A 16,967-nucleotide genomic window follows, 5' to 3' on the forward strand; every position below is an offset into this window, starting at 1 on the left:
GAGGAGAGTATCAACCTAACCATAGGAAGGCGTTAGTTTTGACAACAACTGGGAAGTGCGCCATCACCATGGATACCAGGTGTTTATCGCACCTTCCTTGCGAGTGGTATCGCCACAAGGAAAGTGCAGTCCTCATGGTTAATCTTGAGCAATCGGAAGGAGCAACTGGCGGGCACCTCCCTCGTTTCAGAGTGTTCATCGCTCTTTCCCTACGGGTTGTATCACAGCAGAAAGGCGCGACTCACCCTTGCTCAAAGGCAAACACCACTGTTGACCTTGAGGAAGCTGCGACACCCAAGATTGAAAACAGTTGGGCACTTTCCTCCAGTGCAATCACCGTTCCCGCTCTTGAAGGCAATTTCACCGTCATCTCCAGACAGCCCTAAGTACCTCGAACGCCTGCCTCTCTCTTAGAGGCGGATTATTCTCCGTCCTTCCCGCAAAAAGAAACACCGCCAGTAATCGCCCAGTTCATCGTCAGCAACCCCAACCAGATCAACATCGAGATCAGGGTCGGAAATGAGACGGAAGCGGCGCCGTCCGCGTCTAACGTATCAAAAGACGGTCAACTCACCGCAAGGACAAAACAACCCGGGGATGGACGGAGGACATCTGCAAACAATACGGTGAAGGGTCTGGAGCGAGCACAGCACCACGTCAAACTGGCGGGATGCAAATGCGATGCATGCACAGTGAAACGGACACAGCCGTGACGGGCGGGGATGTTTGTCTCTACCTGCCGGAGAACAAAGAACGGCCGGATCAAATCCTGGTAGAGTTTGATATGTGTTTGATATGCGCAAACAGCTTTGGTGCTTCTGCTGCACGGGTACCTAGGGTATCTACCCAGGGTTCAAGGTAAGGTACTTTGTCTTGTGTGGTTGTGGTTGGATGGTGGGACAAGCAGCAGCAGTTGAGGGGACATGCAGGTTAATGCATGTGAGGAAACAGAGCAACCAGGGTTGATTTCACCGCCAGTTCCTGGCTCCCTGATACGCAGCTCGTGCCCTGTTTCGGGTTTTCTTGTCGCTCTCGCCTGGCTGTCTTCTTGACTAAAGTTGACTCAGGGCTTGCGTGGCCGGCAAACACATTGGACAAAACACTGGGCCACCGGGAGCTGTTATTATTATTCCATCAAGCCCAGTGGCGGAACTTGGCGAGTCTAGACCCTCAAATTTTGCAGGAATAATGGACAAGGACCTCTCCGTCATCTGGCAACCAGCCCACTAATCAGCATCACCATCGCAGCACCTCCGGATCGTTGGCTGATTTGACGAGCGAGAGGCAGTCCGAGAGCGCGATGCGACAAGGATGAGGGCGCCAGCCTTATCACCACAATAAATAAGATAATCACGAGCCAGAGCCCATGTGTCTGTGCTGTCTTCAGACTCATCACTTGCTGCCCGTGATGGCCGGCATGATTGGAGATGACGATTACCCAGTGATAGTCAACGCACCATCTTCGCAAGGCCAATTGCGTGAGAAACACCGAGTCCGACTGACGCGTCGCTCAGATATTCAGCTCTGACCCCGATAATAATTCATCCGACTGAGACATTGTGAGATACGAGGTCTGTGTTGCCGCTGCCTGTCGCCTCGGACTCGGAGTCCGCCGTGTCGCGTCGCAAGAATAGCATCGACTCATCAATAATAAGAATCAATAAATCTGAATCCAGAAACTAGCAGTCGAGCACTGCAACCCACCGATCTACGGAAGGCTTCTCGAACGACACCCATGTCGCGATAACCGCAGCGGGGCAACTCATGTGTTCCCTGTTTACTAGCGGTTATTCAAAATAATGTTACATGTTGGGCTGCCAGGCTGACTGGCGCTAGACCAAAAACTACACCGTCAACCGCTGATAAATCTTATCACCAAACGTGGGAGGTGGGGGGGGGCTGCCATTGGAGGGGATGGAGGGGAAACTGACGATATTCAATAAGCGCGGTTACCTCGAGAACAGACCGGCACCGACACGCCATGATTATGATTAATATTGAATAATAGTATAGTAACAGATTGCCAGTTCAACGTGGGTGGCGCTGCCTTCATTTTAACACCCTCCAAGATATCAAGGAAGTCCACCCTGCAGAGAGTCATAGCATGTGTTTCTTCATCGCGACCCACACTCCAAGACCACCAAAAGGCTGGACACTAAATATCCCGATTAGGAAATCATAAACACGGTCTCGACCTTCAGGTTAGAGTTTAGGAGAGCGACATTCGGCGAGAACCGAGACAGCAGAAAATCGTAATTATTGTGTCATTCTCGAGTAGCAGTGTCTAGCTCATGCTTGTTATGAACAATGATGAAGAGGCTCTCGTTCTGTTTTGACCAGTCGGTTAATGTCAAACACCAAATACATACGAATATATATATATACCCGCTATATATCAGCAATTCCGCATCAATAAATTAATAATATTACTGTGTATTTATCTGAACAGTCAAATATCTGCATTGAGGACTCCCGGATTATTTTCTTTAAATTCCACGATGACGTCTGGATGGCTGTCAATCATATTCATATTCATGTCATTCACATGTAAATAAAGCTCTCGCAAGCATCGGCATGTTGAGCCTCGACACGAGCTTCGGCCTTAACAGATCAGCTCAGCATAATCATATTCATAATCATAATACGTGATTATAGCACAATTATACCCGAAACACTCCGACCCGACCTCAACCGACCGAGTGTCAGCGCCGCCGACCAACCGTCGTGGCAATCACGATTATGATCATGATCACCGTATAGCCGGATTACTAAACTCCCAACTCGAGAATAAAGTACACCGAGAAAGGGCCGGGAAATATCCGGATCCTCTTCTTGGCGAAGTCGCCGGTCATCGGTAATCGATCGTCTCGACTCAGAGTCCAAGACAGTCCAAGACCGCAAAAGCCAAAAGCCGAAAGCCCAGCACTCTACACTGCCGCTCAATATAGCCGGTGTGGTGGCGAACAACGCGTCTCGCCCCAGTAAGAGATTTCCTCCGACTTGCGGTGGCTTTTCGATAGGGCGTCTATGGCAATAATTAGAACAGTACGTAACAGTGTCTTTAGTCAAGTAGGAGTCTTGGTGGATTTGTTTGAGGCGACACTGAGTGCAACTAAATGCGGAGCGGAGTGCATTTCCGAAAGGGGACTGGAGTTGAGTGCCCCGGCCGTCGCTCTTCTCCCCGGACCCCAGGCTTGCCCGAAGTTCGAACCATGGAAGAGGAAAGAGGAAGAAACAGAACGAAGGCTGGAAAACCTCCCGATGGAATTCAATACCCGCTTAACCGCTTCACCTCTCGGCTTCTGTCCGATTCAAGTTTTCAACCTCTCTCGCCCGCCCGGTTCAGTTGCGCTTAAACAATAATAATAATAATAATAACCGTCACTAGAAGAACGGCAACCTCGGAGCCGATCCGACGCTTCGACACTAGACAGCGAACGGTGGAAAGCTGGAACCCAAAGTAGTAACTAGCAATGCCTAATCTGGAATTTCCTCACCCAGGAAACCAGTGCGGAGGATGCGTCGCGGGGAGGCGATTCCGCGGTGAGGAGTCACATACCTAACCTGGGACTTGATCTGTGCGCTGCCGGGCACAGGACTACAGGGTTGGAACATTGCACCTACAGAGGGTGTACTCCGTAATTTTCTCGACTTCCCCGTCCTTCCATCGTCAGTGGCGTGGTTTGAAGAAGCTGGGCCGGCGTCACCGTCGCAGAACAAGGTCATTGTCGTTACACCTGACGAGGAAATGGGTGTTGCCCCAGCTGCCTTGCGATCGCGGCGCCACATACCAGAGTTGCGTTGCGTTGCGTTGCTCGAGTTGTACGAGTACGACTGATCTATGTACCGTGCGCCGCGGGTGCGGATAACTCAACTCGCCCGTGAGCTATCGCTCTCCACGAGCGATCCACCAGCTTGCATTGTAGACAAAGTACTCCCGTACTTCCGGAACGGAGGGATATCCAAACCTTGAGGCGAACCTCATGGTCTGGGCTATTCTGCCATAGCTCAAAGTTAGAGCTCCGAACAGAGCCTGTCCCCGTGGCGGCGGCGACAGACATGTTTGGTTCCCCGTGAATGATTTGCGGGAGCTATCCATCCCCTGCGTCGAGCTCCTGGCGGGGGTGCCGCGGAAGGGAGACGCGATGGGGATGAGATGGGGATGGGATGGGGATGGGATGGAGATCATAGCGAAGGGCGGGGACTGGGACTGGGAGCCGGGGCACCGGGATCAAAGCTTCAGCCACAGCAAAGCGGCGAGCGCCTCGCATGAAGAATCCAGGCCTTCTGCATGTTCTTGATTTTTGAAACTCTGACTCGAACCTTGACTGCATTCAAGGTTCGGGAGCTGCTCCCTCGGGCGGTTATTGGCTCCCCGCGTTTGGGAGCTCCCTGCCATGATTCAGGTTTCCAGGGTTGTTTGGTATGGGAGGTGGCAATTTCCTGTTTGGATGAGCTCGAGCCTCAGTCAAAGCTCCTCGCCTCTATTGTTAGTATTCACAGGTCATAAACAGAGGTCATAACTGAGAGGCTCGACCTCGTGACAGACAAAAATACTGCACTGGCCCTTCAGCCACAGCAATGGCGCAGTTCGATAGAACGTAATGATGCATCAACTGCGATCCAAACGCAAGGACAGGTAAATCTAATAATATTAATCAATGTATCCATATTCCATACCAAATGCATTGCAGAAGCTGGGATACTGGAACTGACGACTCCGTCTCCACCCGGTCTCCCCGGATTCACTATTGACAATGATAATGCATTGTGATCTGATCCTGAAGAAGCGGCGGTGGTCCGTGTCCACCCCAATTCCCGGTAAGGGTATCCAGGCTTGCAGCTGGTATGTATCCAGAACCGGGAGGGAGGAATGCATCCGATCGATCGTGCTCGGTCTGAGCTCGACTTGCATGGACTATAGACGCCGGTCGTCGTCATTTGGAATGAGTAGGGGTCTAAGCTGGAATGTGCACGGTGCTTTGCAACTGCATCATCCGCAATGGGGTGTTGGATGAAGGTTGAGCTGTCCTGAGTAAGGGTACGGAGGTTTATGTGTATTTACTGGACATCCAGTTTCCAGGCTTGCTTGTGCATGAGTAATGTACATGTGCATAACAGTAAGCAGGAAGCAGTGAGAACTGAGAACTGAGCTCTGCAGCCCCTGATCTTTGGTACGGATGGGAACTGCCTTTCCGCGCCCCCGGCCCCACTATCATTTTCCCGTTTGGAACAGGTCAGTTGTCTTCAGGCCGTTGATCAACACTCACAGTCGCAATCACAGTCAATCACAGACGCAGAGTCAGCAAGCAAGTGTCAAGGAGTCAGTGTCAAGGAGTCAAGGCCCAAGTAAATGATAGATCGCCTTTGCAGACACAGTTACCAAGTCACCGGGGCCAAAAAAGGGGCCAGCCCCATCTTGGAGCCCATCACTGGGGACTGGTTGGGCGACGGTCCTTTTAGTTCTTTTGTCCCGCCGCTCCGCGGGCCTTCCCGAGCATGGGGGGAAGTTGATTGGCTGCTTGCTGGATGACGAAGTCCCAGACGGAGCTGGATGGCTGGGTGTTGATGGAGACTGATCATTGCGACTACTGTTTAGCCTTGATTAGTTCCTGGAGCTGATGCTTCGTTGCTGCCCCTTGGGCACGATTCATCATTTACGGATGCTCAAGGTCGGTTCCGCGAAGGGTGGGGAATCCGAGGCAACGGTTCGATTATCGGTTGTCAGATGAAGGATCAGGATGGCGGCAGTGGGATTAATTCAGGAAAAGCAATGAGCGAGCTCTGGCTGAGAGTCGTCCCGCGAATGGCGCGGTCCATGGCTTACTGGTTGTGACTGGTAACAACCTTCAACCGAACAACCGGTGTTCGACCACTGTTGTGGTGACGAGACTCGTCACTCGTTGCTGAGGCCCGGCCCGGTGCAGCTGTCCCACCATTCCTCCTCAAGGACCCTCGCGGACCAGCTTTACGTTTGCCGCGAGAGGCTCGTGAAAATAATCCCACTCTGTGGTTGGCAAACAGGACAACCAATATTTCTAGCAAACACTCAACTTCAGTTAGTTCAGTTTCTCCGGTGGATGTCCCAGTCTCCTGGGAGTCCGGATCGGGCATGCTGCATCACACCCAGATAGCCGTACATGCAGCTGCGGAAGCAGGGGTAGCCAAAGTACAGTCGGTGTCGCATCATCGCATCACATTCAATTACCCTCCTCTGGCGTGGCCGCCGACAGTGCACAATTGCCTCACAACTGCCTCACCATCTGCCTCACATTCTTGTAATTTTCCGAGGTTACGTCTATTTGCTTCGGACTCGGCAGCCGTGACTGTGTGAGGCGAGCCAAACCTGGGGATTGGGAGACCTCGGTTATTAAAAGAGCCATCCAGCCGGGACGCGGACGCGGAGGTCCCTCGCGCAGCGTTCCGCCGAGGAGCGAGGAGGATCAGGAGCGAGGATCAGAAGCGAAGACCAGCAGGACCGAAATTTGGGTCGATTCCGGAGTTTTCCCGCAAATGAACCAAACGTTCCTGTTCAGGAAATGACGGCCAATTTCAAAGGGGGAATCCGCCGCGCCCCCGACGGAAAATGACGGTTGGAGAACGGGGAGATTTCCGACTTAAAGCCGTTGAGCTAGCGGCACTTGAAAAGGGCGAATTTATGGCGGATGGTGGAGTCGCCTTGCTGTGTTGGGAAGAGAATTGTGCCTAGTTTTGCCGGTCGGCGATGGTGCGACGGCGGATGGCAAGCTAGAAGCCGACGACTCGTTCTTTGTCTTCTAGAGCATCCACGAGCTCACCGAACTGGAGATGCGGCGGGCCTGCGGCAGGTTCCTCCGTCCTCCGTCAGACCAACAGCCTGACAAGGGGGCGACCCGTGGCTCAGGTTCGATTTCCAACGGGGAGATGAGCTGTGGGGGTCGGGAGTTGATTTCCAGGCTCAAACAAACGGCCCTACAATTGATACAAGTGATACAGTTGACACAAATCGCGAATAGAAACAGTTAATTAATTACTCCGTACCGCCCGACAGCTTTTGCTCTGACTGAGGTAACAAGCAGCGAGAATAATCGCCGGAGATTCCCCGCGCATACCGCGTAGCGGAGACACCCGTGATGTGACGAGGACGAATATCTCACCCGGAAGTCCCACGAGATCATCCGATATTGCTTTTTTGATACAAAGTACGTCTGTGATTCGCATCAGGGAGACAATGTGAAGAGTCAAACCTGTCGAGTCTCAATCTGCGACCACAATTCTCCAACACCAAGGATGTTTGTCGGCGTTTGACTGTTTGTTTCTGACCGCCAGACGATGCAGCAAGGACTGGGCAGGATGGACGCGAACCCTTATGAGTTGGAGGGGTGAGTACATAATACATGCAGCGGCGTCGCACATCCGCCGGGAACAGGGTCTGCTTGAGCTGGAGCGGTGAGAATGCATGACCAACACCAACACCAAGCAGAGACGGTTGGGTACGAAACCCAGACCGCTACACGAAGCAAACTGAAGAACTCCGTAGTCCGTCCGAAGTCTGGCTGTCAGAATGGACAGTAAGCTGGAAAATGAGACGGTTCATCTGGGGAATGAATTATTCCGGAACAAGGACGAAAATCGTCAGCGGCTAAATGGAAAATGGTTGGCGGTTGATTTTATTTATTTTATTTTATTTTATTTTATTTTATTTTATTTTATTTTATTTTATTTTATTTTTTCCTTTTCCGTATTCCTTCGCTGGTCCCTTCGTCCCCACGGCCGCGACCCCAAATTCCATCCGACCTTCCCCGGTCCGCGGACCGGCTGAAAGAAAACAGTCGGACACAAAGGATGAAAGGACGAACGGTTGAACGATCAAAGACACAAATCGATAGATCCCACCTCAAGACTTGGACGTACTTTGGTTGCGCATCTGTCACTCTCAAGAGTCTGGACAGATCATTTCAAACCTCGAATTATTCAGAATATTCAAACATCAATCTGCAGCAGTTGGCCGGAACGCCTTCCGCCTGATCGCCGCGCTTGACTCACAGGTTGTCATCGTCGCCAGTGAACGCCTCATTGCCGGGAATTGGGCCTTTTGGAACTCGGGGCCCCACCCGATTTATTTATCCATTTTCGGGTCTCGAAAATGGCCAAATCGGGAATATAAAAAATAAAATAAAATAAAATAAAAAAATACCCTCCCCGCGGCGCCTTATCTGCTGGGCCATGCAAGGGAGTCCAGAACCCCCGATCGATCTGGCCGGCCCTTTCACATTCATATATAGCCCTTTCACGCTCCGCTGTTTGTCTGGGTCCCTTTTCTTCACCACATCCTTCACAACACGCCTCATAACACACCCTTTCACCTACGGCGTATATAGCCTCCTGTCTCCCTCTCAACTCGCCTGAACTCCACTCTCCACTCTCCAAACCGACAACACCACCACCATTCTCTCCTCACTATCCACAACACCTGCAAGATGGTGTACCCATTCCAGCCCTGGAGCAGGGACCAGTCCAGCATACGCTCGTCCCTCAGCGAGGCCAGCTCCAGCAACCACCATGTCTACTTCGACATGAGCTTCGGCAGCAGCACATGCTCTCCGCTGGCGAGTAGCATACCGCCGCCGCCACCACCGTCACTGAACGACGACCTCCTCGACATCACCCCCCAGAAGTGCTCGTTCTCCTCCAACTCCACCAACAACGCCTGTGCTTTCCCCTCGTGGCCCAACCGCCCCTCGCTCATCAGCTGCGATACGGAGGGCTCCTCAGCCAGCGCCTACCTTTCTGACGAGGACCTGTTCCCTGGTGGACTCATCACCCCGGAGCCAGTTATTGACGAGGAATCCGCCGGCATCGACTTGCGTATGGGAGCCAGCAGCATGACCACCGAGCAGCAGGTCCAGATGCTGCGCATGGCAGCCGAGGAGGAGGCCCAGCGAGCACGCTTCCTCGCGCAGGTCCAGGCCCACGCCAAAGCCCAGCAGGCACTGCGTGTCGCCCAGCTTGTAGCCACCGAGAAGCAAAGCAACAAGCGCACGAAGAAGCGCAAGCCCGTGGTCGCTGAGAAGAAGCGCCGCACCACCTCGTCTTCCAAGGGCATTGTCTACCGCACCTAGACAGCTCTCCGCGTCTTCAGCACTCGGTTTCTCCACGCGGGTCGTTCTTAGGGCTTTCCGAGCGGTGCTGACCTCACCACCAACCAACATCATCACCACCACCACCACAGCAACACAGCATATCACCTCGCTGACCACCACGGCACGCCTCGCCCCAGCTTCATCTCAGCATGTCAGCGGGCATACAACGAGGCTGAGCACACGTGCGGAGGTCAAACGCGCTGAGCGGGCGGGAATTCCCCAAAGAGGCAGTCTCGCGCCGGCCTGTGATTCGGTGCCCGACCCGACCCGCAGCTTACCTAATTGCAGTCGCAGTCGGCGCCTGAAGAAATTCCCCCCATGACTGCTGCTCATGCATGCAGCAGCCTATCACCCACCTTGTCTTCACCGCCAGATCTCATCGTCTCCCACTCTTCTCCATCTTATCACATCTTCTTTTCTTCTTCTCTTGTCTGTGCTGTCAACTCCGGAGTATGACTCACTGGGCTCTTTCTTGATATCTCCGTTTCGGGAAATCGTTTCCTTCATAATCCTACTTTCCTGCTTTAGCGATCATCTGCCTTATTTCACTTACTTATCTTATTATTCATGTCCTGTTCGATACCCAGTCGTGTACTCTTCTTCTGTTATCTTCATACCCGAGCGTGCCACAGCAGCTCACGTTAGTTACTTGGTTGCATTTCCTTTCCGATTTTCCTACTCATTAGCATAGCCCAGCGTCATACCCATACCATACCGGATATCCCTTATCCTGATTTGTCTTTATATCTAGGTAGCATCTACTCTTCTATTAGGTAGCATTCGACTCTGAATACGAGTTATGATATTATCATACACACCATACATTCTATTCTTAGACTCCTACAGTATTATTATACGAAAGCCGTATCCATACGGAGTACTTTGTAGTATTAGGCCCCAAGCTGAAACTGAAACTGGCCCCGTCTCGCACCGCCTTGTCCTGGGGTACTGGGGCGGACTCCAATCCGACCCCTCGGTCCGACATCAAACAACGACAGCAAGACTAGTAACTACTAACTTAGAGCTAGTGCGCGGAGATGAACACCGTCCGTACGCAAAGATACCTGAAGTGATTTGACAACGAAGCCCTTGACTAACTCGGTGACAACTGACACGGCTTTCAGATCTAGAGCCGGCAAAAGCAAAAAGATGATCTGCTCGGGGTTCATTCATCACGACATGTCGCAACAAAGAAGGAGGAGCCCGGGGGGGCCCTTTCAATCACAGCGCCGTCGCATATTGCTTTCTTACTTTCTTTCTTTCTGAAATTAAGATTTAGTCCTTTCTATCCGTGCTTGTGCTTAAGGTTTCTCCCTGCCAATGGGTTGAATAATCAAATCAAATGGAGCCGGAGTGTAAGCCAGGTCATGTCAGGTCGTTGGCTTACGATCATTCCAACGGTTTGCTGATTCTTTCTTTGATTTGTTTGATTAAGTACAAAAGTACCCCAGTACCCCTTTCTCAAAGTCAAGCCTGCTAAGTTCCAACTCAAAGAACGAGCCGTAGGTAGAAAAAACTTTGAGTTAAGTGTCTTGAAGTAAGGAAAGGCCTGCGTCTCACTCGCCCTCGCTCCATTCATCTCCGATCCCGAGTCTAATCAAATCTAGGCAAAACAAAGCAAAGCAAAGTAAAGCAAATCAAACAACATCCAAACCTAAACCTCTAGGCTAGGGCCAGAAGTTAGACTTCCCTTCCTCGTCATCTGAAACGCAGCGATTGATTATTGAGACTATCTTACAGGCCCCTCCCCAATAGCTCGCCCCCAACCTCCTTGAACAAAGAGTCACCTTTGACACCCTCAACGCTCTTTTTCTCGTCCACGACATCTTTCAGACCTAGCGCGTGACAAAGATCTAGCACTGCGCCGTCAACAGGCGCCTCGTAGATCAGAAGCCCTAGGGCGAAGAGGAGCCCGTGCAGGGCCTCGGCGCTGCTTGTTTCCTGTGTGAGCGCTTCGGCGACCGAGGCTGTTAGCGCGACTTGTTCTTCTTCTGTTAGGGGCTCGGCGCTGGCGTCTTGGTTGGTGGCAGCAGTGAATCGGGCGTTATGGTTTATTGCGGCGAGGTTGTAGGCTAGAGAGGCGGCGACGACGCGGAGGTTGCTGTGCGTGTCGAGGAGGGTGGATGTTAGGAGGGAGAGGAGGGTTGGGCGGAGCGGGTTGGTTGGGGAGGAGAGGTGGTGAGTGTAGAGGGGGGTTGAGAAGAGGTTGCAGGCGAGTTGGAGGGTGACGATGCGGAGGTTGTAGGGGGTGCTGAATTCAGAGGGGTCGTCCAGGGAGAAGAGGGCTTGGAGGAGAGTGTGCGCTGGGTCTTCGGCGAAGTAGCCTGCCACGCGGGGGTCGATGAAGAGGAGCCGGACGAGGTCGACGAGGGCGAAGCGGTTCTCTACCGGGAGAGACTGGAAGGTTTGCGTGAGGTAGGGTGCGAAGTGAGGTAGGTCGGCTGGTAATGGAGTGTCTGCTGCGGACTCGGTGCGACGCTTGATGAAGTCGATGATGGAGAGGAGGGTGGCGTCTTGGTCGTGTGGTTTGAGCTTCTGGACGAGCTTCTCAAGTGGAGGAGTCTTCTTGTACATGACGTAGTTGGTGATGGTGCGCTGGAAGCTGGGCAGGCGAAGCTCGCGGTGTCGGTGCGTAGGGTGTGCCATCTCGAGAAGGAGCCCGACGTTACCACGTAGCTTGCCTGCATCCGCTCCGCTCCATTGATCGAGTTGTTCGCCTCGTAGGAAGGTCATGAAGGTAGGTGTTGCGCGGATGCTGTACCGCATGCCAACGTCCTGGGCAATACTGGTGTCCACCTTGATGAGGACAGCCCGAGCGCCAGCCTCCTCAGCGAGCTCATCGTACAACGGGTACATCATCTTGCACGGGGGGCAAGTCGCCGAGGTGAAGAATATGACCGCACAAGTCTTCGAAGCGGAAGAAAGTTGTGTCTGAAGCTCGCTCAAGTTGCTTACCACCCGGGCCTTGTTCTGGGCCTGGACAGCAGCAGGCCGTGCAGAAGGTCCTGGCAGACCTGGCCCTGGGGCCTGCGTTACCCCACGGAGGGCACCCTCCAACTGGGGCTTCAGCATCTGACCTAGCGGCGTGCGGAGAAACGTCTCAGGAAGATTCCGAATATGCTCCGGGATACTCTTCCCGACAAGGAACATGGACAAATCTTGGGTGAAGTTGTTGCAGTTATGCAGGAAGAGGTCGTAAGACTGTACTTTATTAGGATATAACGTCTAACTGGGACAGAACCCCATACCTCTGGAGAATAGACAGAGCTCAGCGATTGCAGATACTCCTCTATCACTTCGAACGGGAGCTCGCTCTTGCCCATATGGACTTTCTCCATGGGTTGTCCATGATGCGTGCTACCAGGGAGAGCAGTCTGAATACCCTGGCCGAAGTAGTACTCAACGTTATTGAAGACTAGGGAGGTATGATACACAGCATCAATTTGCGTCCCAGTCAAGGCCATCGAATACTACTCAAGTCAGAGATGCCATCCTCGTGAGCATTGTACATACCATTCGTGCCATTCCCTGTGCGAGTTAGCAATGTAAATCATCTTCATGTAGAGTAACTTACCTGGGACAAGTCATAGACATACAGCTCTACATCCATGATGAGCCGTGGTTTCGCTGGCGAACTAACTTCCAAGCAAGAAATCAATAAGAGAATTTGCAAATACCAAAGTAAAGTACTCCGTAAAATGATCAACCTCCTACAAATGCAGGTGAAGAAAAGCAACAAGGCAGATGCCAGGTACGACGCCTTACGTCAGCATCACGGGCGTGCGCTTCCGTCCTCTTCGATGAGATGCGACGATCCAACAGCTTATCAGATATCCAGCTATCCACTGCAGTCTTCTTGCTCTGCAATATGAGTGTCTGACGAAAGTCAGAGTGTCATCCGTCTTTCACCGCGCCTACCAATGGCCGAGCCCCGCCTCTGGGTCTTTCACGGCTTTCTTTGACGTCAACCGCAAACCACCGCATCTAAGCTTCCTAACTCAACGGCCACATGGTGAGCACATCTACTTCACTCCCGCTGCTTCACTAGGTACTTAACTAACGCTATGCCACCAAAGCCACCAAAGAAGCGCTCCGCGCCCAGCGCATCCTCGTCAGCCCCCAAGAAAGCACGACAATCCAAACTCGCGAAGGAGAACGACATCAGCGGCGAAGAAGAAAACGAGATCAAAGAGGTATTCCACATCTTCTCCGAGCCGAACGAGGAATTCCCCAATGAAAAGGAAGGGGTGATTGCAAGGGAGGATGTGCGGAAGGCTCTTGTGTATGTTGGTCCTCTCCGAGATGCGCCTGCAGTTATAGACACTAACTCCGATGGCTCAATAGAGCTTTAGGTCTCTCCCCCGAATCTTCGCAGGAACTCCAATCGATTCTCTCGGCGGTAGACCCCACAGTCACTGGTTACGTTCCTTATGCGCCGTTTCTCTCTGTCGCGGCGGCGAAACTGCGATCGCGGTCTGACGAGGCGATGTCAGCGGAGGTCGACACTGCGTTTCAGCTGTTTACCCGTGGGACAGACGGACCGATAACATTGAGCCATTTGAGAAGGATCGCACGCGAACTGAAAGAGGATTCAGGCGATGCGTTGCTTAGGGATATGATTCTGGAAGCTAATGGGGGTGCTGGTGTGGATGCTGGGGTGTCGTTGGAGCAATTTCATGATATCATGCTACGGGCGGGCGTTTTCTAGGTTTGGTTTCTTACGGTCATGGATTATTGCGTGCATGGTGTTTAAGGTGTTGGATGTGGCCTTTGATGCATACATAAAATTTACCAGTATATTTGCTGGAGGTTTATCAATGACACTAGTTTAATGTATTCGGAGTGGGTACTGATACAACCAAGATCTCCGTGATATAAATACAATAAGAGAAAATCTGGCAAGCCGCTAACGCCTATTATGCTCTGTTTGGGTATCATTGTACACGCAACTGCATGTTTTGAGTTCAAGGGTACGTGAAGGTGGTCAATACTGGAGGTCTAGTCGACTTCCGAGTTAGGCTGGTCCTTCTCGCTGGGTGTATCAACACCGTCGGTCGATACGCTTGTAGCGCGGGATGTGTCGGAGACTGTCGAACGATCGGTGGCTGTCGAGGTAATAGAAGACATATCTTCCGGTGAAGCAGAACTGAAGCTCGTTGCTGGATTCCCAACTCCATTAGAGCTGGTCTCGCCTAGCCCAGAGCCAGACGCTTCAACAGATTCATAGAACAACATGAATGCACCTCCCTGGGTCATCACATTCTCCTCGCTAACCATTTGAACGTCCTCATCGCTCAGTCGGTACCAACGTTCGGCCTTTTCTTTCTCGCCATCCGCCTCCAAAATTGTTTCGGGGACGTGGGCCGGGAATATATCGACGGGGTATTTTCTATAGCATATATAATGGCCATTCTCGTGGCGGCCATAGTGAGTAATTACCGCACGCAACTCGTAACGGCGTCCGAAAGTATCTCTCACGGCGCCTGGTGGGGGTAGCATCGATACCCGAGGATCTGTGCCCCAGTTCTCGATCTTCTCCTCGACGGCTTCCGCATAACTTCCTCCTAGGCACCATTCGCTCAAATCAATGACCCCGGGGAACTTGACGGCGGCGTAGTTCTTTCTCAGTAAACCAGTATTTTCGTCAAAAACACTCCGATTGATATGAATGGCGAGGCAGCTGGGGGGTCTTGCAATAACAGCTTGCCTTGACTTTGTTGTAGAAACCCTGCTCTTCGAGGGGATGTGGCATGTCTTCGACAGGGTCTTTTCCGTAAAATCGGTATCATATAGTGCCTCCTCAACAGCCCGCAGTCGCTGCTCAGCTGATGTTTTGAGCGCGTCCGACATGGTAGTTGAATCGGCCGTTTGTGAGAGTTTTTCGTCATCCTTGATTTGCTGCAGCAGATTGCGAAGTTGGTCTTGAGCGCGAAGTAAGGTACATTTCGCGCACTCCACACCCTCAATCGGCTCCAGGTTCATATATTCATCCAGACAGTCCCGGACATCGTATTCGTAGCTCGCCCCCAAAGGCACCGTCAAGCAATTGAAAGGGATCAGGGACAGTCCTTCTGTCCATCCACATTGCATGCATCCAACTCTCTGTGCAAGAAGGCCTTCCAAAGGATTGCGGAATGATTGCTTCGCCGACTGCCCTGATTCAGCAGAGCTATTCGCCTGTGTTGAAGCAGCCCCAATAACGTGTTCTTGCGGTCCCGCCATCTTCAAACCAAGGTTGCGCGTCTGTCGTCTTGTAGCCTGCTGCACCTCATGATCGATTTGGTCGACCACCTTCGAGAAATATTCCTGGGCATCCTGCTGTTGCCAGCTGCTCATAGATTTCAAATCCGCGGGAGTCCATAACCGTTGACCGTGGTTATCCGCAGTATTCAACCGTTCGATGATCCCCCTGAGTGCTTCATGAGTCGAAAGTGAGAATTTCCCACTAAGAACATCGATATTCCGCCCTAGAAACTCCGCAAACGATGGGAGCGACGCTAGCCCCTGGATTATGCTGTTCTGGTAGCACGAGTTATCCCAGTTCCCTAACCCCGGGGGAACAGTGTCCTTGCTTCCTAAGAGGGCGGTGCTGAGTCCGGAGAGAGCCGTCGGCCGAGGGAAAAATGAAGGGAACGAAGCATGATCGAGTCCGAGTATACGTTGCATCGCCTCGCTTTTTGCTTGGAAGTTTGGCGGGTCCGAAGGTTCCTCTGTTGCGGTTTTCGAGTCCAGGGCGGCGATTATTCGAGACGGCGTTAGATAGACGACGAGATCCCACACGGTGCCAACAACCGATGCTGGGACTGGTTTAAGGTAGTTAAGGAAAAAGAAAACTGATACAGCTGTCACAAGAATATATGTTAGGTTTGCGTTCTGCAAGTGATGCCAGAAATCATCATAATCGGAGGACGTCCTGCTGTTATAGCGACTCTGAGTGAGGAAATCAATCCCCTCTCTGCGAGCATTCATGGCTGATGGAAGGCTATGAAACACGGCATAGAGACAGCGTTGCTGGAAACATAGGCAACTAGAAGAGGAAGAAAAAGTGTAGTATGGAGAAAGGAAGCACCTGCAGATCGGCTGCATGAAAGCGCCCCAGCTGCACTTTGGGTCCGTGCGGTCGCCCGTAGCGGGCTTTTATCGATAGCAGTCTCCACAAAAATATTCTACGCAGAAAAAAAGCTACACAAACGACGATATCAAATTATGGCGAAAGCAAGGAGTGAGTCGCTCATTTACCTCTAGTTAGGGTATTAACTGCCTCTAAACGCTTATGCTAACAGTCTTGTATCAGATGTATCAAAACACTCGCGGGCTGCCCGCCGGGCAGCGTCACCGAGTCTCGACCTCGACAAGTCCTTGACCTCCCTTCCTCGAGTTGAGAACACGCCCATGCAACGCGAGTCCATTCTTGCCGATCGTGCCAATGCTGGGGTGTCAAAGAAACAGTCTAAACCGAAAGCCAAATCACGGGCGCAACGCCTGCGGCAGCAGAAGGGCATTGACAAGGCAGAAGCTATTATGGATCAGTTAGAGATTAAGGTGGCCAAGAGCGAGAACCGAGCGAAAGCCGTCAAGTCCCGCAGGGTAAGAGTCCAGACACCCTGCAGAACCTGTTCTTAAACCTAACGGGTGTATCTAGGCCGAGTGGACCGACCTGAACGGAAAAGCGTCCAAATTCGAGGCGCTGGCTGAAGCAGGTAGTAATGACGACGACGATGCTATGGTTGATGTTTCCACAGCCGCCGGAAACAGGTCCAAATCACGCGAAGAACCTGCTACTCAAAACGTCGTGGTGGACGAGCATGCCCCTGTTGATGAGGACGACGAGATTACCTGAGGCAC

The 16,967-nt window shown here is 52.2% G+C and overlaps 5 protein-coding genes across 5 annotated transcripts; 3 read left to right on the forward strand and 2 right to left on the reverse strand.

Annotated features, from left to right (window-relative positions):
* Positions 1–8,459: 8,459 nt before the first annotated feature.
* On the forward strand, positions 8,460–9,101 carry ASPVEDRAFT_77673 (uncharacterized protein; the record flags this gene model as incomplete). The annotated part of the gene is made up of 1 exon (XM_040816430.1): positions 8,460–9,101. One exon carries the CDS (start codon positions 8,460–8,462, stop codon positions 9,099–9,101), a length of 642 nt encoding a protein of 213 aa, XP_040661661.1.
* Positions 9,102–10,481: 1,380 nt separating this feature from the next.
* Positions 10,482–12,830, reverse strand: ASPVEDRAFT_35214 (bifunctional C97 family peptidase/thioredoxin family protein). The gene is made up of 4 exons (XM_040810946.1): positions 12,697–12,830; positions 12,636–12,650; positions 12,371–12,592; positions 10,482–12,323 (listed from the first exon to the last, which is right to left on the reverse strand). The coding sequence occupies exons 1-4, from the start codon at positions 12,730–12,732 to the stop codon at positions 10,857–10,859; spliced, it is 1,740 nt and encodes a 579-aa protein (XP_040661662.1). The 5' UTR covers positions 12,733–12,830; the 3' UTR covers positions 10,482–10,856.
* A 113-nt stretch (positions 12,831–12,943) lies between these two features.
* Positions 12,944–14,039, forward strand: ASPVEDRAFT_35216 (EF-hand superfamily Ca2+-modulated protein). The gene is made up of 3 exons (XM_040810947.1): positions 12,944–13,134; positions 13,199–13,404; positions 13,467–14,039. The coding sequence occupies exons 1-3, from the start codon at positions 13,132–13,134 to the stop codon at positions 13,828–13,830; spliced, it is 573 nt and encodes a 190-aa protein (XP_040661663.1). The 5' UTR covers positions 12,944–13,131; the 3' UTR covers positions 13,831–14,039.
* An 81-nt stretch (positions 14,040–14,120) lies between these two features.
* On the reverse strand, positions 14,121–16,091 carry ASPVEDRAFT_120814 (ubiquitin-specific protease UBP1; the record flags this gene model as incomplete). The annotated part of the gene is made up of 2 exons (XM_040805826.1): positions 14,121–15,141; positions 15,187–16,091. 2 exons carry the CDS (start codon positions 16,089–16,091, stop codon positions 14,121–14,123), a joined length of 1,926 nt encoding a protein of 641 aa, XP_040661664.1.
* A 237-nt stretch (positions 16,092–16,328) lies between these two features.
* ASPVEDRAFT_48190 (Alb1 domain-containing protein) lies at positions 16,329–16,962 on the forward strand (the record flags this gene model as incomplete). Its single annotated transcript, XM_040813959.1, has 3 exons — positions 16,329–16,344; positions 16,417–16,709; positions 16,765–16,962. The coding sequence occupies 3 exons, from the start codon at positions 16,329–16,331 to the stop codon at positions 16,960–16,962; spliced, it is 507 nt and encodes a 168-aa protein (XP_040661665.1).
* Positions 16,963–16,967: the final 5 nt, after the last annotated feature.

The sequence above is a fragment of the Aspergillus versicolor genome (genome assembly GCF_001890125.1).
Source record: "Aspergillus versicolor CBS 583.65 unplaced genomic scaffold ASPVEscaffold_1, whole genome shotgun sequence".
NCBI classification, from domain to species: Eukaryota; Fungi; Ascomycota; class Eurotiomycetes; order Eurotiales; family Aspergillaceae; genus Aspergillus; species Aspergillus versicolor.

Coding starts and splice junctions, on each gene's coding strand:
- ASPVEDRAFT_35216 (XM_040810947.1), top strand. Junction 13,405..13,466: donor GATGTGCGGAAGGCTCTTGT/GTATGTTGGTCC, acceptor ATGGCTCAATAG/AGCTTTAGGTCTCTCCCCCG.
- ASPVEDRAFT_35214 (XM_040810946.1), bottom strand. CDS start 12,732: ATGGATGTAGAGCTGTATGTCTATGACTTGTCCCAG. Junction 12,324..12,370: donor GCTCTGTCTATTCTCCAGAG/GTATGGGGTTCT, acceptor AATAAAGTACAG/TCTTACGACCTCTTCCTGCA.